The sequence below is a fragment of the Eulemur rufifrons genome, chromosome 3 (genome assembly GCF_041146395.1).
Source record: "Eulemur rufifrons isolate Redbay chromosome 3, OSU_ERuf_1, whole genome shotgun sequence".
NCBI lineage: Eukaryota > Metazoa > Chordata > Mammalia > Primates > Lemuridae > Eulemur > Eulemur rufifrons.
This window is the reverse complement of record NC_090985.1, coordinates 31,097,319-31,123,448: the sequence shown is the minus strand read 5'-3', so window position 1 is coordinate 31,123,448 and position 26,130 is coordinate 31,097,319. Positions and strand designations below refer to the sequence as shown.

General features: G+C 38.3%; 1 protein-coding gene across 1 annotated transcript in view; it reads left to right on the top strand.

Annotated features, from left to right (window-relative positions):
* The window catches only part of KHDRBS3 (KH RNA binding domain containing, signal transduction associated 3), a 164,690-nt gene extending 147,214 nt beyond the window's left edge, over nucleotides 1-17,476 (top strand). Inside the window, exons 8-9 of the mRNA XM_069465958.1 lie at nucleotides 14,917-14,975; nucleotides 16,858-17,476. Coding sequence (XP_069322059.1) covers nucleotides 14,917-14,975; nucleotides 16,858-16,949 — 151 coding nt within the window. The 3' untranslated portion in view covers nucleotides 16,950-17,476. The remainder of the gene's footprint in view (nucleotides 1-14,916; nucleotides 14,976-16,857) is intronic.
* The last annotated feature ends 8,654 nt before the right edge of the window (nucleotides 17,477-26,130 follow it).

Below are 26,130 nucleotides of genomic sequence, written 5' to 3'. Positions count from 1 at the left end.
TCAGGCAGGGAGAAGGAAGAGTAGAAAGCCATGTCTCCACCCAGGTGAGTCAGTCTTCTGTTAGGAAATTTACTGAAAATTTCACGCCATGAATTTTGCTTCTATCTCATTGGCTACCTAATCTGCAAAAGTGGCTATGAAATGGAGTTTTTTAGATTAATACATTATCACTAGTACTTCACCTCCAGTCTTGTAAGATAGGGTCTGTTGATAAGAGAAGGGGAAAATACATGTTAAATAAGCAACAAACGCCTGTTGGTTCTTCCCTCTTAACATATAAATTAGTTCTTTTAGATTTTTTCCCTCTTCCTGAAATATAATGTACGTACAGCAGAGCATAAATTCACACCTATCTGAAATAAATAGTTCAGTGAATGTGTGCATATGTATACACCCACATAACTAAGAGGAGAACATTTCCAGCACCCCAGAAGTTTCTCTGGCTCTTTCTTTTAGACTTTGATTATGAGATATCTTCCTTCGCGTCATCTCCTTTTGTCTCCCTGAATTACATGGCTTTTTAAAAACGTACCCAAACATATGTCTTATTATTCTGAGAATGTAGTGACTGATAGTTAAATTAGATGTTAGTGAAAAGCAGGTGGTCTGTGGAAAGAATCTACACTTGGCAGTCAGAGTAACTAGACTCCCATCCTGAGCCATGTGACTTTAGTTAGACAAATCCCTTTATGGCTCTGATTAGCTGCTTTCTTATTACTAAGCCAGATTGAATGGTGTTGTTCTACTTAGACTGCTTTTTTCTTCATCTCTGTCTAGCTTTTCTCTTAGTTGTCAATTTAGGTTTTTCTTCTTTCAGGAAGCGTTCACATGTCCCCTAAAACTGTTTCAGGTGACCTACCTCTGTGTTCTACAGAACTCGGGCCTTCCCAGTATCACAGTGCTCCATCTGCCTGTTTACCCTTGTCTGGCTTACATACTAGACTGCGTTTTATCGCAAAGACTAAGTCTTGTTCACTGCTGCATTCCCAAGGCCCAGCACATAGTAGGTACTCTATAAATATCTGCTGAACAGATATTGAATGGAAAAGGTGGTATCTGAGCCTCCTAAATTCCCACTATGATCATCTTACAAAAGATTAAAAAAGAGGTGAGAGTTTCTGTCCCCTTACCTGGTAGAAAAATATTGTTTTTTAACCTGAATTTATAAAACAGAGATAATAGTTGTATCGCACGTTTAAGGTTGGAAAACAGTTGTGTAGAATACTTAGCACAATACATGGCTCACAGTAGGCATTTGACAAGTGGTCTCTATTCTTAGTGTTATATTAAATCTTTGTTTGCATGTCTTTGTGTCTCCTGGGACTGTGAACTCACTGTCTTTATATGTTTGACCCCTAGCATCAAATGGTAGTAGTTGCAGTAGGTCCTTCCCCAAATCAGACTTACCAAGAACTTCCAAGGCACGTACTTCCTGATTGCTTTCTCTGAGTAAAGTGTCTCCCTGAGTCTTCTGGACACAGGTAATCTCAAGCTCTATGGAGAACAGAATAAGAAAAAAAGGATTCTGAGTGTCTCATGAGAGAGTAAGGTTAAACATAAGACAAGAACTCTCTGGCAGGCCTGATCGAGTGTACTGCTGTGACAGGTTACTCAGGTTTCATCTCTGAAGTCTTTGAAAGGGGAGAGGTAATCATTTCTCTCAGATGATTAAGACGGTTTAGCCTGAAGGCCAGCGGATGAGCTGCGTGACCTCTCAAGGTCCATTTCTTCCCTTTGATTCAGCAAAGTACCACTAAGTTTCTGCACTTTGTAGTGGAGGTGAAATTTACAAGTATTTCACAGTAGAGAGAAGTAAGATCTGCTGTAAAAGGCAAACTTGTAGCTCTGATTCTCTGGCAAGTCTGTATTAGTATTTAAAATCTTTTTATTTGACAAAGTAATTGTTACATCTGAAATGAGGTTTTGCAGACTTAATTAGAACAATAGGGTTAGGATTAATAGTCACCATCTATTTTATACTGACTACATGGCAGGCCAGTGGAAAGTGGTGTATGTAAACTCATTGCATTATTGCTCATTCATTATTCTGCTGGCTATGGGACGTCATCGTGCTGCAGTAATCACGTATTGAACAGTAACTGTAAGCCACGTTACTTCACTTATTCTCTCCTTCTTTCCGTGTGTTTATTGAGCACTTTTTATGTCTGAGACCCTTTAGGAGCTGGAAGTCAAAAGATTTAGCTGCCTGCCCAAGATTATCCGGCTTCTAAATGGAAGAACAAGATTCAAAACTAAGTGAACCTTTAATTCATACTGTGGGCTCTCAGTCATTATGCTACACTACACTGGATTTCTATAATAATTGACCTCGTTCATAAAATGCCTTTGCATGCAATCTTAGTTGATCCTCCAACAACCAGGTGAAGCAGGTAGAGTGCAAGACGGAGAGCCATCAGTTTCAGGTGCAAGGAAATACTGAACTTTCTGATTTGGGCCATTTGGAATACTGTCGCACTGTTTGAACCAATGTTCTATGTCTTGTGCTTGTGCCTAGCAAATGCTGCGATCCCAGTAAACTAAGTAACTCCTGTCAGGCTTCTCACTGTTTCATGGCAGCAGACTCTACCTGGGTGATAACTTTGTGAAAGATTACAGAAAAGAGTAATCATCTTGAACTCCCCCAGAATGAGTCCTAGGGGAAAGGTAACAGTAACGAAAAAGTCTAGTAGTTGCATTTGTGTAGAAATGGGTAGAAACACCTTCAGAGGTGATGCATTCTGCCCCTGGACCCAGACAGTTGGGAGATGGTGTATATGAGATTGTGGGAGCTAAGAGACAAGACACCAGCCAGCACTTACGGTGGCATGCGTATGTGTGAGGGGAAGTAAGGAATGTCTGGGTCAGCAAGGTTAGAAAACCTCCTGAAAGAGGATGTTGGATGATTGCCTGCAGAGTCCCAGCTGAGCTTGATGGCGGAGCATTGACTGTGCTTTCCTAAGGGAGGAGCCTGAGGTCTGGGGTTCCTGTGGTATTCAGGTTTCAGGAAACTGACTCCCTGGGGGAGTGTCTGGGCAGTCCAAATGTTGCTAATTTTGGCAACATGTAACTTTAGTCTCAGAAAAATTAAGAGCATGCTTTGCATTTAAGCAGACCTTTTTTTCTAATTCTGGCTTCACTACTTACCAGCTGTGTGACTTAAAGTGTCTTAATTTACCAAATCGTATTTTTTTTTCTAGTTTGTAAAATGAAGATAATAATATCTATCTACCTCAAAGAGTTATAAAGTTTTTATGTATATGTATGTATGTTTGTGTATATATGTGTATATATACAGCCATTCGTCACTTAATGACAGGAATACATTCTAAGAAACGTGTCCTTAGGCAATTTCATCATGCGAACGTCATAGAGTATACTAACACAAACCTAGATGGTACAGCCTACTACACACTTAGGCTATATGGTACAGCCTGTTGCTCCTAGGTGAGTATTAGATATTTAAATATAACCAATTTCATTATTTTTTAAATTATTAATTTATTAGTAAAAGAGGAATGGATCTGTTTGCTCATATATTATTTTAAAATCCTATTTTGTCCCTGAAAAAAAAAATAGGGGATAAATTTTCAGTTATAGTTTTTTTTGTTTTGTTTTGTTTTTAAGATTTTATTCTTGTGAGCAGTTTTAGATTCACAGCAAAGTGGAGAGGACGGCACAGGGATTCTCCATACTCTCTGCCCTGGCACGTGCACAGCTCTCGTTAGCAGCATCCCCCACCAGAGTGGCACATTTGTTACAGGTGATGAACCCACACTGACACATCATAATCACCCAAAGTCCTTAGTTTACGTTAGGGTTCACTCTTGGTGCTGTATGTTCTGTGCGTTTGCACAAATGTATAATGACATGTATCCACCATTATGGGTTCATAGAGAGTATTTTCATTGCCCCCAAAATCCTCTGTGCTCTGCCTGTTCATCCCTCCCTTCCCAATAACCCTGTCAACATGGTTCAGTTACATTTTTAAAAATATTTTTACTGTGTATGTACTTCATATCAACCCATTTCTTAAAATAGAGTTCTGTTGTAGACTAGAATTTTTGTTAACTCTTAATTAAATGGGGAGCAGGAATAATTCCTCAAGATGTTTTAAGCCCCACTTTCTACTTATTTTTTTTCCCAAATCTTATTTACTAGCTTAAGAAACGTGGTAAAATTATTTTTTAAATTTGCCTTTGTTTTCCCTCACCTGTCAGCCTCGTGATGGATGTTCTCCTGAGCAATGAAATGTCTTAACAGTCAGGTGAACAATATCAACTCTGAAAGGTCTGTAATTTAGAAAATCACACCTTCAATTTTTGTAAGCTGATAGGATTGCTGAACCTTTCTCTTAGAGAGAGGGATTCTCTGATTAAACTATAAATTTGATCTGCCCCTTTAAATTGACAATTATTTAAATATTCTAAATATTGGCAAGTGTATGTGATTTTTAATTCCTAAAGAAAGTTATTTATTTTAAACCTATGTTTGTTTCTGCTTTCTTATATTCTTGGCACTAGTAAATAATAACATACCAGTTGGAGAACTGAAGCTATTCCCATGTTAAAACTATTCCCGTTGATTTGGGGGAATCTAGATATTTTGCATTGCTTATATGAAATCATAGTTTCTCTTGACTTTTTTGCCTGTCTGCCCCAGAAGACAGGAGTCTTTAAATCATGGTATTATGTGAGCTCTGAGACTAAGCAGTTGTGACAGCGGGCTTTTTCCTTCTGGCTAGCTAGTTAGTAAGCACTTCCTCTCTATTCAATGCATGGACAAGGAAACAGTTTTTCAGATGAAAGAATCATTCTTTAGGCAAGTGTATAATACTCCTTCTTCCATCCTCCTAAAAGGTCCTGCATCCATGCATCCTATGTCAGTGGTCCTGAAAGATTTTGGTCTCTCAGCCCCTTTATACTCAAATTTGTGAGGACTACAATGTACTTTAGTGCATATGGTTTATTAATATTTATAATATTAGAAATTAAAACAAACATTTAAAAATATTTGTTGATTATTAAGTATAGCAACCCATTGCTTAACATAAATATATTTTTATGAAAAATCGATATTTTATAAAACAAAAAAAATAGGAATTGTGGCAATGTGGATTCTCATGACTGCTTCTGCATTCGGTATGATGTGGATATGTCATTTTGGTTGAAGTGGTCCAAACAACATGTAGGTAGTTGGGAAGGGAAAAGTCACCTTTTCAGATAATTGTTGATATTCTTCTTTGATTCTATACCAGAACTTGGCAGGTAGTAATGTCTTAAAAATTAGTTGTAATGTGGACTCTGAAACCCTATCAGTAAACTTTCCATATTCTGTTACATTAAAATACCTTGGTCTGTCTTGCACCTGATGAATTTTGTGACATTATGCATATGTGATTTAAAAAGTATTGGTTCACTGAGCTATACGTATTTTCACGATGCTGTGACACATTTCGTTATGCAATGTCAAAAAAATTGCCACTGATCTCAACAGAAAAGTTTTTAACTATTGGCTTGCTGTCAGTTTACAGTGGCAAATACTAGTTTTCAAAATGTAGTTTTTACATGAAAGTTCAAATTTTATCACCGGTAATATACTGCCGGTTGTTTTACTGAAAGTGATAGACTCACTTCACTCATTTTTGAGAAAATGTCTGCCAGATATTCAAGTCTAAATAAGCATAGTTTGTTGCCATACATTCTCTCAGGTAAAAGTGATGTTCTTCAAAAGAAGCAGCTCTTAGGCCAACGACATAAAGAATTTCCCAGGTGCTTTTCCTTGAGATCACCATTTTGCCCCAGAATTGCTTTAAGAGTATTTTTCCTATCATCATACAGAATAATAGAAAGGTATGTCCTTAATAGTTGAGATTTAATAAAATTAGTAAGTGTTACTACTTCATCAAGGACATTCTTAAGTGAAAAATGCCTTTAAAAAAAATACTACTTTGGTTTGGTGCCACTGCCTTGATTCTTGGTAAAGCACTAACAGTTTTACCCACTTCATTTGTTGCAAATGTCAACACAATGAGGAAGACAGATAACATCTTAATATTACTGTGAAAGCATTTGACTTGGTGGACCCCCGAAGGGTCCTCAGGCCACCCTTTGAAAACCCCTGCTCTAGGCCATTTTGAAGACGTAAGATGTATTAATGCTGTGGGGAGAGGTGGATTAGTGATGAGTCCAGCCACAAGAGAATAATAAAGCAAGCTGTTTGAAACATCGTAAACCTTGTGCAGCCTTGCCATCACATGCCCTGTCCTCACAGCATAAGCTCCTCGAGGGCGGAAGTTTCCTCGTCACCTGCTGTCACACGGAGGCACTCTGAGTGCCAGTGTGTGTGTGTGCCTACAAAGAGGCTGAGCCTTTCCCTCACACGGCAGAACCGGCCCATGTAACTTCAGAGTTCTCAGTGAAGAGGGACAGACGATTAACATTCACGTATTTAGTCTGCACACATTTAGCAAAACACAGAAGACGAGAATGAGGTGAAGTCACTGCCATCTGTTCTCCCAGCTTAGAGAACAGTCGCAGTGGTGGTGGAATAGCTCCCGGGAGGCTGTCCAGCGAGCTAGGTCAGGAAGGGGCCCAAAGGTAGCCGAGGTGCAGCCAGGTGACTGCACTTTGGCTGCAACTCTTCTTCCACCCAACTCGTCTGGCCCAATTCTAGAAATTATTCAGTAACCCCTGGGGAAATATTATTGAATGTTATGAAAGAACTATTAGATAAGTAAGGCTCTCATTGAAAGCAGATTAGAATTTTTTTTAGTTATTTACCCTGAAGGACTTTCAAATCTTCAGTTACCTATGATAATGAGAAGACAAGGGTAGTCTCAAAATTTTATTTTAAATATTACTTTTCATTTATTCTGCTTTATCTATAAAAATTCTTAATGGATAAGAAGTAAAGTCTTCCAAGTAGAATGGAAATACTAGACTGGGGCAGTCAGTCTAGAGCAGTGACCCGGGTTATGCATGTCAAGTCCTTCAGTTTTTCCTGTCACATCATAGACAGTTAGTGTTTGCTAAAATATCAATTTTTATTATAATGATTACAGATAAGATTTTCCTTAAAGGAACAGGCCAAAATAAGCAGGAAAAAAATTTTGTAATAAATTCAGATAGTATATATCTTAGTAATTTGACTTCTGAAGTAATTCACTACTCCTCTCTGTCCCCCCAAAAAATTGTCACAGATAGAGCAACAAAACCTTGTTATTACAGACTAGTCACTGGGACATAGACAGAATTTTCAGTCCCAGGGTTCATATTAATCTTCCATTTATCTTTTTGTTTTTGGAATGCTACCATATGCTAGGGGTAAGACTGTAGAGAACAACTATGAATTCGACATAGTTTATATCTTCTGCCTTACTTTTCTTGTCTATAAAATTAAATAATATGTCTACTTCAAACAGGGGTTCTGAGAATTAAAGGACTACCTAAATGCATTGTAAACTAAAAAGGACTTTTAAAAATGGAGGATTGAATCAAGAGACTGGGCTAAAAGCCTGTGCCTGTGTCACCCACCCCTCCTTCTTAAAATCTCACAAAGTGACAGAAAAACTTCTGAAAGATTTCTGAGGAAGAGGAAGCAGTTGAAACCAGATCTGTGAAAAAAACAAAATCACACAAAACCCATTCAAGAGAAGAGTGCTATAATGGTAGAGTGGTTTAGGGAAGATTTAACCCCCAAATCAATGCCTGTAAGCAAGGAGTACTGAGAGGCTCAGCATTCTCATTATTGATTGAAGAGCTGCCTTTGGAACAGCAAGGCTGGTCTGGTCCTGCCTCGGACTCAGTGGTACTTAGCCTGCCTCAGACTCAGTGGTACTTAGCCTGCCTCGGACTCAGTGGTGCTTAGCAATGCAGAGTAATATTGTCTATTCCCAGATTAAAGCTGTAACAATGCAAAGTCAAACCTCAGGTGGAAGCTCCCTCTAGGGGGATCCAGAGGCCCCCAAATGCAGAACATAAGCTACTTGCATATCCTACACGATAGTATATTCTATCCCTTTTCCATAACCACCAGAAGATAGCTATTCTAAATAAGGAGTAGCTTCCATGGACAAGCAAACTGAGAATCTCAAAAGTTAACACATACCCAAAATTTACAGAGCATTTAAGAAACATCAGACTCAACAAACTGAAAAACTAACACCTTAAGTAAACAGAGCTCACGAAATAGAAGATGATTATGAGATAAATAATTAAATCTTCAGGTGGATGAAAAGACATGGCATCCATAAAGGCCAAACCAGTTAGGGAGCTGGGAATTAAAAAGTTAATAGCTGGCTAAACTATTAGCTGCTGAATAGCACCAAAGGAGGAAGAGCCAGAAAGTATGAATGATAGGAAAACTGAGCGATGTGGGAGTCAGGGCCCAAAATTTCAGAAGTAACCTAACTGGGGTTACCAGAAAGGGAAAACAAAGCAAATTAAGGTGAGGAGAGAGAATTTTTAAAAAGAAGAAAAAAGCATAAGCTGAAGAAAGATGTGGATTATTGTCTACATACCAAGTGCCAAAAGAGGTGTGAGTGTAACAGGTTGTATACCAGGAATAAAGAGAGAAGAGATAAGGGAAAAAACAACAGTGCTGTGAATAAAAAAACTTTTATAGCTTTTTTATCAAAAGGATAAACTCCAACTTCTTAGCATTACAGATAAGGAAGAGGCGGCCTGGAGGGTGGTGCGGGTGGGGAATCAGCTGTGGCATCAGACAGACCTGACTTATAGCCGTGGTCCTTACTTGATCACTCTTGGATAGTTCAGTTAACCTCTGACAGCCTCATTTTTCTCATATATAAAGGAGACAGAATAATAGCTACTTCACAGAATTGTCATGAGGTTAAATGAGATTTTACATACATAAAATTATATATTATATATAATTCTATTTTAGTTATTAAAATACAATAATTATATATAGCGCATACAGTAATTATGTATTAGCCAGAAGTACCCTGTGTATCGTCAGTACTTTGTTTCCATTGGTTCTGCATCCATGGATTCAACCAACTGTGGATTGAAAATAGTTGGGGGAAAAAAAATTTCATCTTTACTGAACATGTATAGACTTTTTTGCTTGTCCATGTGACATAGACAGTACAATACAACAACTAATTAGATAGCATTTACATGGTATTAGGTATTATAAGTAATCTAAAGATGATGTAAAGTATACAGGAGGATATACATAGGTTATATGCAAATGCTGCACCATTTTATATCAGGGACCTGAGCATTCTCAGATTTTGGAATTCAAGGGAGGTCCTGGAACCATCCCCTATGGATACTGAGAGGTGACTGTACTAGGTGAATTAGTAATTCCCCTTCTTTAGGAGTTCACGAAATACTGTATACCATCTGACGCCCACTCACATCTACTTTCACTTTTATCCTCTTTCCATCCCTCAGCCACTAGTGTGTCAGCTTCATGGAGTAGCCTCCTCCTTCATGGCTTCCTCTCACCTCCCACCAAATTTAGACTCTGATTCCCAAGGTATTTTGGACACAGTTCTATGCTCATACATACACCCTGTTCTACTAAAGTATGTTTGCCTTCCTAGCTTCTTGAGAGCAGAGCTCACACTTTATTTGTTTCTGTATCTCTGTGTTGCAGCACAGTGTCTTACACATGGTAACTGCCCCAAAATTTTTGCTGAATACATAACCACACTTGGGCTTGGTGCTTTGTTTTACTTTATTTCTTAATATCTATTCAACATTAGAAAAATATATTGAGTGCCTTTGAGTCCTTCCATCTTATGCCTTTAGGGTTGATGGGGTTGGGGTATAGCTTCTTGTTCACTTTTGTGCTTAAATAATACTTTGTCTTTTCTTAATTGTCTGGACACATGGTTTTTCAACAATTTTGTTATAATCCATTCAGTCAGGGTATTTCACAAATACGTAAGAAGTGTCATTAGAGATGAATCAAGTGTCCACTGAGCAAAAAGGTTTCAAAGAAGATGTTGAGAATATATAGCGGATTTTGCCAGGGCTGGGCCATGAGTTCCAGAGGGCATAGTTAAAGAGTTGCAGAGTGGGTTAGGATAGACGGGATGTGCAGAACTTTAGGCATGTTGGGGATAAAGAGTAACCCAGTGTGCCAAGCTTCCTGAGCTGACGTAAATACAAGCAAAGGGCCTAATGAGATTAGTTCCAGTGAATTTAAAGTGGAAAGCGGTGGAAAGATGTAAAAAGGTCAAATGGAGCAGAGCAAAGATAAATGTCAGAAGGTCCGTCTTAATCCTGCTCATAGAGACAGGGTGATCTAGGGAACGGTGGCCATCATCCCACTTGGAGTGCTCGCTCAGAGTGTGTGGTCCTCCCATTGACCACTGAAGGAGGAGTGTGGACAGCCTGGGTGGACATGAACTTGGTTCCAGGACTCCAGTTCGCTTGTTAACTCCTATCAGGAGAGGGACAGAGCGGGGCTGTTTCTTTACTTAAGTTGATGAAATCGAAAACCTCCGGAAAAGCCAGGAATTATACAGAGCACCTTTGGCCCCTGACAATGGGGTGGGGCATGGAGGGAGGGTGGCCCAGCTGGGGAGATGTGGTCTCAGCACCAGTGAGAGAAGCCCACTGTTGGTCTTTTCAGGGGAGGCTTCCCCAGGATCCCTTTTGATGGCATTGAGGAATATTCAGCTTAATGTGTTTTCTTGCCTATCATTAATATTATAAGTTGTATCCATAAATTAAGAGATTTCTAGTGTTTTTCCCCTTTGCCATATGTTGAGTTTTTAGTTTATCCTTGGGAAATATAGGACACGTCTTTGGTTAATAGACATTGGAGGTGCACGAAATGAAATGCTGCGAAAGCAATTCAGATGGAACTGACAGGTATGAGAACAGGGCTCAGCTGCTCCCAGCTCCTCGGCTTGATGACAGTCTTGCAATAAATAATCAGAAACTCGGTGAAATCATAGCAAATGTCAGTTTAAAGTTTTCACTTGTCAAAACTAAGATTGTCTTATCACCAAACCATTGCGGGACTAAATTATGCTACCTTTTATCTTCCCGTTCATTGGAAAACATTCTTTACCCCCATTTTTTTTTTTTTTTTTATCCTGAACTGTGTTATAGCACTTCACAGACCAATTTCCAGTCTGTACTGATATTCATTACTGCTCGCTTCTTTTAATAAAGGAGGCTTAGTTTGGTCAGAAAGCAGTTGTTGAACTCTTCTGTTTATTAGTCTCAGTACCTGTCATTTACAGTTCCAAGTTAAACAATTGGGAACTGTCTCTGTTCTTTTCAGTTTTATGAAGAGGTTACTCTCATTTTATCTGTGCAACAGAGATAAAATTCTCAAGAACATCAAGGTTTTATCTGTCTAAGGAGCCATTATGATGTAACTTCTGACCTTTGGAAAGAAGACTGAAGTTCATTTAGTTTAGTACTGAGTTTCCAAGAAGCATTAGCCAATTTGTTTTCACCAAAATGAGAAGTTATTTTGACTACTTTGGGGCCAGCTGCTGTGCAGGAGCCATAGAGAATGTTAGAGCTGCAAGGGATTCTGAGCAGCATTCAGACCAGCCCCTGATTTGACAGAGGCAACAGGAAGATCCAGCAAGTGGGAGTCACACTCCCAAGGTTACAGCCCAGGTGAAGGCCCAAGTTTAGGTACAGATGTCTTGACCGATACTTGACACTGACGCTTCATCAAAAGCTTTGAGTGAGTCTGAATTTTTCTCCTCAAGACAAGAAAAATATTCTACTTTAATAGCACTCTTGTATTTAAAACTATAATATCTTAAGAAGTCGGAAAGCCCTATTTCTTTTGTTTATGCTAGATTATTTTTTTTTTTTTTTTTTTTTTGAGACAGAGTCTCACTCTGTTGCCCGGGCTAGAGTGAGTGCCGTGGCGTCAGCCTAGCTCACAGCAACCTCAAACTCCTGGGCTTAAGTGATCCTACTGCCTCAGCCTCCCGAGTAGCTGGGACTACAGGCATGCGCCACCATGCCCGGCTAATTTTTTGTATATATATATTTTAGTTGTCCATATAATTTCTTTCTATTTTTAGTAGAGACAGGGTCTCGCTCTTGCTCAGGCTGGTCTCGAACTCCTGACCTCCAGCGATCCACCCGCCTCGGCCTCCCAGAGTGCTAGGATTACAGGCGTGAGCCACCGCGCCCGGCCTAGATTAATTTTTTGAATATGAAAATTTCTCTCCTTTTTTTTCTTCTAGTCCCTCTTTTCTTCTCACCATAAATGTATATTATACCTGGAGGGAAAATTAGGACTACACAAAGGGAGAGGGGAAATTTCAGGCCAGAGAGAGAACTAAGGCAGTTACAAATCACTGTGATCATGTAGCAGTAAGTTCCTGGTGAACTCTCACTTCTGTTGCTGAAAATGAGGAGGGATCATGTGAGCCCCCCAGGGAGAGCAAACAAGAAAAGTTCTGGAAGAGCCGAAAGGGCAGATCCGAGTAAAGGGGGATTCTGATCACATATGGGGTCGGAAATGGTGGGCAAAACCCACACATAGCATTTGGGTTGAGCACGTGGCAGTGGTAGCGTCCTGAGCTTTGAGTGTAGGTGCTGCCACTTACAAGTTGTGTGACCCTGGGCAGGTGGCTCATCTGCTGAGGAGCCCCAGCTGCCTCATCTGTAGAAGTGCAGAGCTTTTTAGATGAGGTGAGGTCACGCACGTGAGATGCTGTCAGTAGGGCAGCAGTCTAGCTCACACTCCCTTTCCTCCAAATTCTCAGGGATTGCCAGCCCTCAATTTGAACAAGACTGTTTTTAAAACTCCATAGCTACGTATGCCTCTGTGGAAAAATTGCACATTGCCACTTGGTATAAAAGGTCAGCTATAGTAGTGACTATTCTGTTCTTGGGCAACATTTAAAAGAACCAATGGAGCTTAACGCAGCACATTCCAAAGAGTCCGTGTCAATACAGAGAGCTCACCTCATAACCAGTATATTACACTGTATTTAATAAACTTATAAGGATATGATTAAACCAGGACAACAAGGTGAGGCCTATCTTCTGCACGTGGAAGAAGCATTTTATACTAAGGAATGTTCTGGTCCAGGCATTTATCGATAATTATTAATTCTATTTGATAGAACTACTTGTAGAAACCCAGATTTTTCAACCTATTTGCTGCCATTGCCTCTGCCCATTCCTTCTCCTCAGCCCTTCTTCACCCTCACTGTCCTGGTCTTGCAGAACACGGCAGCACTGCACAGGCACCACAGTCTCCATGTGCTCGTTCACTCTACACATTAACGTGAGGGTCTGTTCCAGGCCAGGAGGAGAAGCAGAGAAGGCGTGCGGTCATGGGAAACCGACCCAACCCTGGGGGATGGGGGGGTCTCCGTGGAAGTCACATTTAGGCTGAAGACTGGAGTAGGACATAGTATGGAGGAGAGGAGAGAAGAGCCTTTCTGGAGGAAGGAGCGGCCAGTGTGAACACCCATCCCCACATGCTTGAGACAAAAAGGAACATAGCTCCGTTGCTTACGTTTTTCTCAAAGGAATTGCCATGCTATCCTGTAGTCATTGGATTTGATGATTAGTCTTTTATGTCATTTGCCTGAGAAAAGAAACCCAAGGGAAGAACCAAGTGCACAGATAACCAACAAGTGTGGCCTTTGTGGTGAAATAAATTCAGCCGTGCTGTTCTCCATGAGATTTTAGACTGGCTTCTTAGCCTTTCTGATCTATAGTATCCTCATTTATAAAATGGATATGGCAGTTTCACTTGCCTCAGGCTGGGGATTTTGTGATACAGGATCTCAGCAGCTGGCATACGAGTAGACACTCAGAACATGCTTTGTACTCTTCATGTTGTGACTTCCTGAGTTGTTAAATAGCTGAGCTCGATCAGTTTTCATTTTGATTGGAAACTGTTTAATTATGTGAAGTTGGAATAATGGGGATATTTATTACCATGACAGTCTAAGATAAATTCAGGATGATTGTTTCCCTACAAAACTAAGTGGGAAAGAGGTGGGTGAGTGGAAACTCTTCTTCACATACTCAAAATGCTTATGGTTTAGTAATCTAGATTTTCCACAAATCTGCTCCTATGAAAAACTGTGCCTAGTTCAGCTACAGCGTGCATGTGTACCTGTCTTGTACGGGCTGCAGATGGCAGTGATGACAGGCTCCCCCCTCCTGCCATCTCAAGGATGTTGTGCATTGGAACATGCGTTGGCCCGTCCTTTGGAGAGATCCTCGGCCTGTGTAACACAGACTCGTGACTAGATTGCAGAGACTTGTTTGCCCGCTTCCCTGTCACACACATGGTCAGTGCTGCTGAGTCACCTTTGCCGGAAGATTCCTGATGGTAATGCAGCAGCACTGAGGAAAGAAAACATTTAATCTGGGCACTTGTTTTCAGTGTATTATAAAGTGAAGTGCCCACAATTCACAGCGCCAAGTTCTCTGGTGGCTGAGGGTTAAAGAACAAATAAAGTCTTTGCTTTCTGTAGCTTCCCATCTATTGAAAAGAAGTGGTATTCACTTCCACCACCACCCACCCCCAGTGCTTGCACAAGCCCACCCTTACTTAGTTCTTGGCATACAGTGCTAGAACAGTTCACAAGAACATCCTTCACTGCACACTCCGGTCTTTCCAAGTCAGGTACTGTCTCTGTATTCCCTCATGCACTCAGGCACTTACTATGTGTTGATTGGCCAACCATTGTGGTTAAAATGTTAAAACATACTTATTATTTATTATAATTGGGGAATTAGGTAAGGGGCCTTTGATAATCCTAAAGTCTAAGGCTTCTGTCTTTGGGCTCTGTGATCTTAGCAGGAATTTTTTTCAGTTTTTAGCCCTGCCCTTTATTAATTATTTTTAAGTTTTAGAATACTTCACTGACTTTCATTTATACTTACAGCCAAATCATTTTGTACCAACTGTGTTTTGTTTTGTTCAATACAGTGGTGCTGATTACTATGATTATGGACACGGACTCAGTGAGGAGACTTATGATTCCTATGGTGAGTGACCGGCCAGAATATATATAGAAAGGGGGGAAATGGCCATAGAAAGACCTTAAAGATCTTAATTGGAAGCGGAATTTATAAAGACATTTTGATTATGAAACAGCACTTTCCTTTCAGTTCATTTGTGCATATCCAGCTATTTTCAGAGGCTCCTTTAGTATTTAAATTTAATATTTAAAGAGGACTAAAGACTTGCAGAGAATTGCATGAATTCAGATTCTGAATTTAGATTTTCTGTTTGGGTTGATTGCCATATGCTGATTTTCTCATTGATAGAATAGTTTGCCAAACTGCGAACACTTGGTAACATGGGTCTTTTTGAAGTGTCTTTGCTTCTTGACATTAAAGGGAAATGAAGCAATTGATACTACAGCTCTAAAGTGATTCTCCCGCCTCCATCTTTATATTTTAATTCATTTCCAATCCCAAATTCTCTGAAAAAATTACTTTGGGAGTTATTTCATAAAGGTTATGAAAACACAGAGCCAGGGAGTAGATACAAAGATCTGCCAGGCTTACAGGGAGAAACTAAACCGCTCTTAATTCAGTAGGAGCTGGCAGAGATGCTGGGACCTCACTGTCCAAAGTCTCAGTATGCAAAATGATGACAGGTTTAATTAAAAGAATTGGTGGCAGCAACATAATGATAGTAAGAAGCGCCTTTGCCGCAGGGCAAAGAGATCAGAGAACGAGAAGCTTCAATCAGTTGCAAAGCTCTGATGAATGCCTGGTACCCAGTGCAAGTGAATCAGGATTGTGGTTAATGGATGTTAGGACATTTCTCTGAACATAACTGAAAAACCATTTTCTGGTGTTAAACCTTTTGAAGTGCATTTTGTTGTATCACCTGCCTAAAGCTGTGATGACCATGACTGTACCTTGGAATTTTTTTTTTTGTTATTTGTAGCAAACACTTAAAGAGAAATATGTTGGTTTGCTGAATGCTGTCTACTTAAATTGATGCAAGTTAGCTTGAGGGAATGACGCTGATTGCATGTTTGTATCAAAAGAAGAGGTCATTTTTAGCATTTTTCCTTCACAGCTTTTTAAATTGGTCTCTGTGGGCACATGGCTTTTAAATTGTTGTATGTTGCAGCAGAGACATTAACTGTTTGATGTCAAAGACCTGTAGATGTTAAAAATTATCTTCAGATTGAACAGGTGTTTAATTTCAGGAGATAAAGATGATAGCTTATCCTTTATTATTAATATTGTCCAGTATAGATTTAGTATTATGATGAGTGAAATTTGACATTATATCATTAAGTTTTATTTCACATTCGTGAAGTGTGACTGAGGTGTGAATTTCCACCCAGTGCGCCTTTCCTTTAGTCTGTGAAAGGGTCTGTGAAGTATGAGGCAGCGTTTCTCTTTCTCAATCTGCCTATTCCCATTTTGCTCTCCTGTTTTTCCTCCTTTGTCTTCACAGATTTTTATCCTTGGTTTTTTTTTTTTTTCATTGTTTTTGCTGTTAGATGAAATCTAAGTGATTCTTTTCTCATTTACCTTTCCCACTCATAAATGCCATTATGTTTATAAAAGATAGTTCTATTTGCTACTTGAGCTTCTGAGTTTTTGTTAAATGAGTAGCCACAAGAAAAGTTCTTGCAAAGTGCAAAGTTGGTTCCCATTTAAGATACAGAAACAATTTTTCTTCCCATGCTGATAAGTTTTGCTAGGGAGATGATCATTATCTGCTGTGTTTGTAATTTCTTTAAATTCCTTGTTTTTGTTTTTGTTTTTTCGGGTACACCAGATATATGTGTATCTTCAATATGACATCTGCCGTTGGTTCAGAGCTGACTTAGATTCTGAAAAATGAAACCAGTGGGCTTCATGGCAGTGATCTAATTGTGATTCATCTTATTGATTTTAGGACAAGAGGAGTGGACTAACTCCAGACACAAGGCACCTTCAGCGAGATCAGCAAAGGGCGTCTACAGAGACCAGCCATATGGCAGATACTGATTGTACTGTCTGATGTTGTGAAATAGCCAATCTCCACCAGTCCTGTATACTGTTCAAAGTAATTTTTTTCTATGAACAATCCCTTTTTAAATAAATCAAAATGCTTAAAATCTGAATGGATGGAACTTAAAACTACTTTGGTGAAACATCAACCTGGGCAGAAAAAAAAAAAAAGACATGTAAAATTTTGTTATTTCCAGTCTGTATATGAAAAAATAGGTCATCCAAAGGGAAAAAAAATAACTTTGATTAACTAGTGTTAAACAAAAAAATAGGTTTACTAAATATGTTAATCTATTCTTTTAACATAAGCCTCACCTTTCATTTTAAAGGTTTCCATAGAATTTAGTTATTTTATCTTTCAGCCATATGCTAGTTATTTTTTTCTCTTGCCAACATGCGTAAAAAGGGAAGCCAATTACAAGTGCAAATAATGTGGTATTCTTTTGTAACTCAAGTCTTGAAATGTTCTGTAGTGTTAAGCAAAGTTTCCTCTTGCTTGATACTAAATAAACTTTTGAAAGAAATTTCGTGTGTGTGAGCTAACAATTTCATGTTTTTCTTATTTAAAAAGGCCTTCATAAATAGTTGTAAACAGGGAAAGAATTCATTTAACAATGCTTGTCATAAAAGGGTCACACTAAACATTGTACAGCTTATTTTAAAAATGGTATAAAATTAAATGTACCATTCTATACTCACCGTAGATTTAAATGCTGTTTAAAGAGTCCAAATGGTATCAAGCTGCTTGAGTGGCACGTTAAAACTACGCAAAACCAAATCTTGTTTAAAAACTGGTTTTAAAATAACTACTGGATTTTCTGAAAAAGATGTGATCAGTTTTCATCTTGTTGAGCGTTTTTTCACTAGTGCAACTTTGGATTTTTTATGAGAATTTTGGTACCTTAATGAACACCTCGCTCCATGCTGGAAGCAATAAGCACAAAGCTTTTAAAGACATTCTGACTTGACTAATTGAGGTCGCACTCGCCAAGGCTGAGGATGTGTAACCCTTAAACGGTCTTCATTTTCAAAGGTAAATAAATCAAATAAGATTTTAATCTCACTTAATTTATCTTAATATAACTAATAAAACCAGGGAGATTACAACTTAGCAAGTTTCATTATCCATTTTAGAAAGGTTTTAAGATCACCTAAATTCTCATTTTAAAAAGTTTAATTTGTTTTAGTAATCTAAAAAGCTTTAGTTTAGTCAGTTTAATTGGGGCCAATTATTCCCTATTAAACAAATGTAAAACCTCATAACTAGTTATTTGTAATACAGTATTTGGTTAGTAATTGAGGGCACTACTTAAAACTGACAAATATTTAATAAAGTTATTATTTAATCATTTGGCTTAAGTTTTTTAATTGTAGATTATGTAAAATGTTTAATTTTTATTTCTTGGGGGATTTCTTTATTTTGAGTAAAAACGTCTTTTTTTTTGTTAGGAAATGTCAGCCATCTTGCAATGTCAAAGAAACCGATTGTGCACCGAGAGCAAACCAAGGTAAGTTTGCCTTTTCATTCCAGAGATTCTGATGTGTTATGGAAAATGAAGACAATTTCATGCTTATCTGAAGTCACATGGAAAATTTCCCATGCTGGCTTCCTATTACCAACACTAGTGATTATGGAAAATTAAATCCTTAAGTCAGAAAAGAACCTTCCTGAATGTAAACAAGTCAGACCCAGTGAGCTTTATTATAAGCTGCAGAGATCCAAGGCTCAGGTCATCACACTATTTAAGTAGTCAGATTACTTTCTTTAATAAAAATATAACAGTCTAGTCAATAACATGAAAAAAAAAATTTCCTAATTGTTAAGGGAAAAAAGCAGTTTGCCAAATTTAATGTATAATTCCAACCCAATTTTATTTTTCCCTACATGTGCATAGGTAAGATACTGCACAGACATGCTGAAAAATTTTGACAATTATTTTAGTCTTGTGGAAGTATGACTTTTTTTGTGCTTCCAAATTTCATAAAACAAATTATTACTTCTATAAGTGTTATAGAAGTAATTGGTCTCACTTGTAAGATATTCTTACATTTTTATAAACCATCAAAAAACACTACTTAGGTCCTGATCCTCCAGAGAGTCTTACTTTTTTTAAGTGTTTATATTTGGGCTCTGCCACTGAACTGTTTGACTTTGGGCCAGTCTCACTTTGTACATCAGTGCAGTGAAAATGAAGCTTATCTCATGTACTTGTAAAAATCAAGTAAGGTAATATTGTGACAGTGTTTTGTAACCTGAAAATAATACAATTATGTGAAATTTAATTGTCAAAGTTGAATTCACATGTTTAATATATATATAAGAGAAATATATGAGCTTGTTTTTCTTAATAGCCCAAATTAGCCTGAAACAGATTACCTTTAGAAAGAAAATAATTCTCTTCATCATTTTCATAGACCAAAATAAAGTAAGTGCATTGTATATTTGTTTATCTTTTCTCTTGCACAGAAATGTAACATAACATACACATCTCTTTAGTGTTTGATGTTACTGAAATTTTTCACTTTTTTTTTCTTTAATAATATATATTTTTAAGAATTCACATATAAAAAATAAATCAGGACTTACAGATAGATAGAGGGTCAGCCCTCAGATGGTCTTCAGCACTAATTTGTAGGAATTACTATACAGTTTTATGTTTATTTTCATTTTTTTAAGAATCCATAGCTTCATCAGACTATAAAAAGGGATTATGATTCAGAGAGTTCAGGAACACTGTTGAATAGGAACTTTCCTGCTTGCTTTCAAGATCTTCTCTTTTCTGGCCAACACTCTGCCAAGCCTTATTTCTTCCTATTTCAGTACGAAGACCATGGTATAGACAAGCCAGTCACATTGTATTGTTCCAAAATCTCTTTCTCCTAGCCTTGTTTTACCCCTTAGAATTCATTTATTTTCCATCTGACAACATTCATCAAATGTGAGTTCCATACTGGACACAACAAAGGCACTGGGAATGCAAAGGTCTATAAGACATGGAACCCTACATTCAAGTAATTCAAAATCTAATGGAAGTGATAGACTGATAAACCACTACTTGCTATCCCCTGTTCCTTGCCCATGGAAACCACACCCATCCTTCAGGACTTGGCCCAGTGACCTCTCTCTTCCACGATGTCTTCACCAGTTAAATCAGGCCATGATCCTTCTGCCTTCTCTGAAGAGCATGTTTAGTTTATATTTCTTCATTTTAGTATTACTATCATACGACTTACATTGGTTGCACATTGCCATAACAGCCAAGCATATGCTTATCACTGTCTATAAATTATTTTATTGAATCCTCACAACTGTAAGACGGGATCATCTATATTTTACAAAGGAATAAATTTAAGCTTCTAGAGGTGAAAATTCACATTTATATTAGCTTATATGCCTTGTAACTGGTGGAGCCAATATTTGAACCCATAGACTTTAATCCAGTCTTTGATCTTAACCATATTGTTGCACTGTCAGTTCTCTGTGCTACAGTGGCTCCCTGTAAAGAGCCTTTAATTTTTGTTACATTGTATCCCTAAGAGTTACTCACACCCTACTGAGTGAACGGTAGGCAGACATTATGATCAATAACTGCCCCCTTCTCTGTCTCCACCCCACCTGTGCCCCAGATTCCTTCATGGAGAGATTTTTTGACTTTAGGTTCTTAATCTTATACTCAGGGTATTCCAAGTTAAATCAGAATCAGTATTCACTCGGACATACTTCCTGAGCATCTGCTATGCTGTAGACAGTAGAAGACAGTGATTAAAGACATAGTCCCTGTCCTTGAAGTTGCCAGAGCCTACTGGGGAAGTGGGCAAGGAAGGAGTCAATGGGCATCTGACAGAGATACATGTGGTGCTTTACAGGCACATGGAAGAGAGATGTGTAACATGGGTGGATGGTTAGAGGTAGGAGAAGGTGCCAGTGGAGATAGTAGGACCAGTAGAAGATAACCACATAGGGAGGGTATTCTCGGAGCATTCATATTCCAGTTCTGCCGTTTACCAGCTTTGTAACCTTGGGTAAGTGACTTAACCTCTCTAAACTGAAGCCTAAATTGCAGTTTCCCACCCATAAAATGGGCATGATAATGATATCTACTTTAGTATTGCCGTGAAGATTAGATGCATGCCTGGCACAAATAAATGTGTTTGCTCTTATCTGTTGCTATATGTAAATATTTGCAATTATAAGAAAACATAATTGTCTAGAAAATTACAGTTGTATTAGATAATTAGAGAAAGCAGGAGATGGTGCTGGTTAGGTAGGCAAGGGACAGATAATGAAGTATCTTGTAGGTTCTGCTGAGGAACTTAAAGAGAATGCGGCCACTTCCAGATATGACATCCTCGTTGTCTTTAAGCTTGCTCCACTCCCTCAGACAGGTATCCTGCTTTGTTGGTCTGTGTTCCAAAAGGAACTTTGTAGAAACTTCTGTTTGCACTGGTTAGTGATAGCCGGACAGTGAGTGCCTCAAAAAGCAGGGGCCTCTCTCTTCATCCTCTTGTCCCCATCTCGTCACACAGTACTTGACATAAGGGTTTAGTAAGTCAGTGGCACTGTCAGTGTTACCCATATGACACCAGAAAACCCCCACAATCTTGCCAACAACATTGCATTTCAGATAGTCCAGCTCCCTTGTTCTAACTCAGTTAGAAACTAGTCACTACACGTAGAGATGGGTCCCAGAATTTAAAACTAATGATTTGAACAAAAAATATAGAGTCAAAAGTTAATCCAAAATATAACTCATTTATAGAATATATGTGATAAATATAAATAGTGTTTGTTTCTACACAAATAATGTCTACTTTTTATGTTAATGTTCAGTGTTTTGTAGGAATAGATCTGTTTCCATCTTTGAGCGGGAAAGGCTGTGGATCATTTTTCAATTTGAATTTCATGCATCCTTACATAATGGAAAGTCTTATCCAGTTGAAGTTGATTCTGACTGGGATTCATGTTTCAAGAATCCCTCTTTGGCTCTGCATGTAGAGCACCATCTACAGTGCTGCCACCCCCAGCTGCCTCTGCACAGCAGTGCTCTGATCCTGTCCTGATTTGCTCCAGCCCTGCTGGACTGAAACCCTTCTGAGCACTTTCATTGCTATTTAAAATCACAGTCCTTATCGCACTCAGCCAACTCTTGATCTAGCTAGTTGTTCTTGGTCTATCCAAACTTGGAAGTGAAACTTAGAACATGCCCTCGCCCAAGACGCCTTCTCTGGCCCACTGTCTTCACATCTAGCCTAGTAGAATCTCTACTCAAGGACCCTCATATCATTCTGTGAATTCTGCAACACAGTGTCCTGTGATTGGCTAGTTGCCCTCCTCTCCCCTGACCAGAATATAAACATCTTTAGTGCAGATAATCATGTCTTATGCCAAGTGAGTGGTAAATGAACAAGTAGTCGAATATGCAAGTGAATAAAATGAATGAGGTGGCCCAGTGTCTTATCTGTCTTACAGGAAAGTGGACTAGGATTTCTTTGGCCTTATTGGATCAAGTTAGTCATCCTTCCATTCAAAGATAACAGGTTATTGAGCTGTGTGTGTGTGTGTGTGTGTGTGTGTGTGTAATATCTCATTTGAACCACTACTGGCAGGATGCATGCATACGTTACTAACATAACACAGTTCCTAGTACCTAACAGACACTCAAAACAGGGAGATGGAATAAATTAGTAGATACCACCATGAGGTGTGCAGGGATGGTGCTGTTACTCTAAAGCTAGATCTCTGTTCTCTTTGTTGATGTGTTTGTCTTTCTCCCTGACTGAAAGACTTTAGGTTCCTTAAAAAGGGAACCATGTCTTATTTGACTTGTACTTCCAAATCATAGCATACCACCTGGCACTTAGACAAAGTAGGGACTGACAGGTGTTCAGTGAGGAATGAGTGAGTGAACAAACCTTTAATTCTTCAAGCACTAACACCGAGTGAACGCTTTTCAGTACACATAGTTACATACTTAAAATAGTTTGACTTACAATTTTTTGACTTTATGATGGTCCAAAAGTGATACACTTCAGTAGAAACTGTACTGTAGATTTTGAATTTTGAATTTTGACCTTTTCCCAGGCTGGTGATACGCAGTGTAGTACTTTCTTGCAATGCCTGGCAGTGGCAGTGAGCCATTTTGTTTTTCACTTTCAGTAAGGCATTCAATAAATTACTAAGACATAAATTAATTATAAAATAGGCCTTGTGTTAGATGGTTTTGCCCAGCTGTAGGCTAATATAATAAGTCTTCTGAGGACTTTAAGGTAGGTGAGGCTAAGTTACAATGTTTGGTATGGTAGGTGTATTAAATGCTGTTTCAACTTAATATTTCCAACTTATGATGGGTTTATTGGAACATAGTCCCATCGTAAGTTGAGGAGCATTTGTATTACTTTGTTTGCTCAGTGGAAATGAGATATGAGATACTTACTTCTGTAACCATTGGCTTCTTCCAGTGGGAAATGTGAAGTTGGAAAACCAAAATGTGTCCCTTATTTAATAGGTAATACTTGTGCTTGGTATGAAATCCAAAACTTCCAAAAGAGTATACAATGAAAACTTGGTCTAAATTCCCACCCCTTCCCCCGATGCCCACAGGCAACTGTTTGTATTTTTGTGTGTGTGTGTCTTTCCAGAATAGTCTGTACATAGGTAAAGCATATTTTTAATTATTGTTATTTTTGCATATAAAACATTATACTGTCTTCTCCTCTCCTTATTTTAGAGTATATCTTAGTATCCATTTTCTATTATTTTATATGATAAAGCTACCTTTTTTTTATTGGCTGAATAATATTTATATAAGTGAGCCATAATTTAAACAATTGCTGACTGACATATAGTTTGTTTCCAATATTTTGCTCTAATTAAAGGCAGTACTAGAAACAGCCTTCCATCTCTGTTTTTGTACATGTTTGTGTATATCTGTAGAATAAATTTATAAAGTATTTTCCATGTTTGTATCCTCTACAATTTCCTTTCTCTGTGTTTCATAGTTCTCTTTGTAGAGATCTTTCACCTCCTTAGTTAAGTATATTCCTAGATATTTTATTTTCTTTGTAGCTATTGTATTACTGAGTCTTTGATTTGACTCTCAGCTTGACTGTTATTGGTGTATAGGAATGCTACTTATTTGTGTACTTTGATTTTGTACCCTGAGACTATGCTGACTTCATCAATTCCAAGAGTCTCTTGGTGGAATCTTAGGGGTTTTCTAGATATAAGATCATATCATCAGCAAAAAGCAATAATTTGACCTCCTGTTTCCCTGTTTGGATACCCTAAATTTCTTTCTCTTGCCTGATTGCTCAGACTAGGACTTCCACCATTATGTTGAATAGAAGTGGTGACAATGGGCATCCTTGTCTTGTTCCAGTTCATAGGGGGAATGTTTTCAGCTTTTCCCCATTCAGTATAATGTTGGCTGTGAGTTTGTCATATGTAGCTTTTATAATTCTAAGATATATTCTTCTGTGCCAAGTTTGTTGAGTATTTTTGTCATGAAAGCGTGCTGGATTTTGTTGAATGCTTTTTCTGCATCTATTGAGATGATCATATGGTCTTTGTTTTTGCTTCTCTTTATGTGGTGACTCACATTTATTGATTTATATATGTTGAACTATCCTTGTACCACCTGTAATGAAGTCCACTTGGTCATGGTAGATTGGTTTTTTGATGTACTGTTGAATTTAGTTTGCTAGTATTTTGTTAAGAATTTTTCATAAGGGATATTGCTCTATAGTTTTATTTTTTGTAGTGTCCTTTCCTGGCTTTGGTATCAAAGTGATACTGGCTTTGAAGAATGAGTCGGGGACAATTCCACTCTTTTCTATGTTATGGAATAGTTTCTGCAGTATGAGTACCAGCTCTTCTTCATAGGTCTGATAGAATTTGGCTGTGAATCCATCTGGTCCAGGGCTTTTTGTTGTTGTTGTTGGAAGATTTTTTTGTTACTGCTTCAGTCCCACCACTCATTAGTGGTATGTTCAGGAATTCTCTTTCTTCCTGATTGAGTTTTGAGAGGTTGTGTTATTCCAGGAATTTTCCATTTCCTCCACATTTTCGAGTTTATGTGCATAGAGATTTTCATAGTATTCACAGATGATGTTTTGTATTTCTGTGCTATCAGTTGTAATATCTCCTTTTTTATTTCTGATTGAGCTTATTAGGACCCTTTCTCTTCTATTCCTGGTTAATCTAGCAAGAGGTCTATTGATTTTGTTTATGTTTTCAAAGAACCAACTTTCTGTTTCACTGATCTTCTGCATTTTTTGTTTGTTTTCAATTTCATTTAGTTCTTCTCTGACTTTAGTTATCTCTTTTCTTCTGCTGGCTTTGGGTTTTCTTTGCTCTTCCCTTTTCTCATTCCTTGAGACATGTCATTAGATTGTTAATTTGTGATATTTCTGTCTTTTTGTTATGAGCATTTAAGGTATGAATTTTCCCTTAGGACTGCTTTTGCTGACTCCCATAGAGTTTGATAACTGGTGTCCCCTTTGTCATTCAGTTAGAGGAATCTTTTGATTTCCATCTTAATTTCATCATTGAATCAGTAATCGTGCAGCAGGCAGTTGTTTAATTTCCATGACTTTGTGTAAAATTGCATGTTTGTCTTGGTATTGATTTCTAGTTTTATTCCATTGTGATCTGAGAAGATACATGGTATGATTGCAATTTTTTTGAATTTGTTTAGCCATGATTTGTGGTCTAAAATATTATCAATCTTGGGGAATGTTCCATGTGCTGATGAAAAGAATGTATGATCAGTAGTTTTGGGGTAAAATGTTCTGTAAATGTCTGTTAAGCCTATTTGCTCTAGAGTCCTGTTTAAGCCCAGTGTTTGTTTGTTTTGTTTTGTTTTTTGAGACAGAGTCTCACTCTGTCGCCCGGGCTAGAGTGCTATGGAATCAACCTAGCTCACAGCAACCTCAAACTCCTAGGCTTAAGCAATCCTCCTGCCTCAGCCTCTCAAGTAGCTGGGACTACAGGCATGAGCCACTATACCTGGCTAATTTTTTCTATATATTTTTATTTGTCCAGCTAATTTCTTTCTATTTTTAGTAGAGACGGGGTCTCGCTCTTGCTCAGGCTGGTCTCAAACTCCTGAGCTCAAACGATCTACCCACCCTGGCCTCCCAGAGTGCTAGGATTACAGGCGTGAGCTACCGCGCCTGG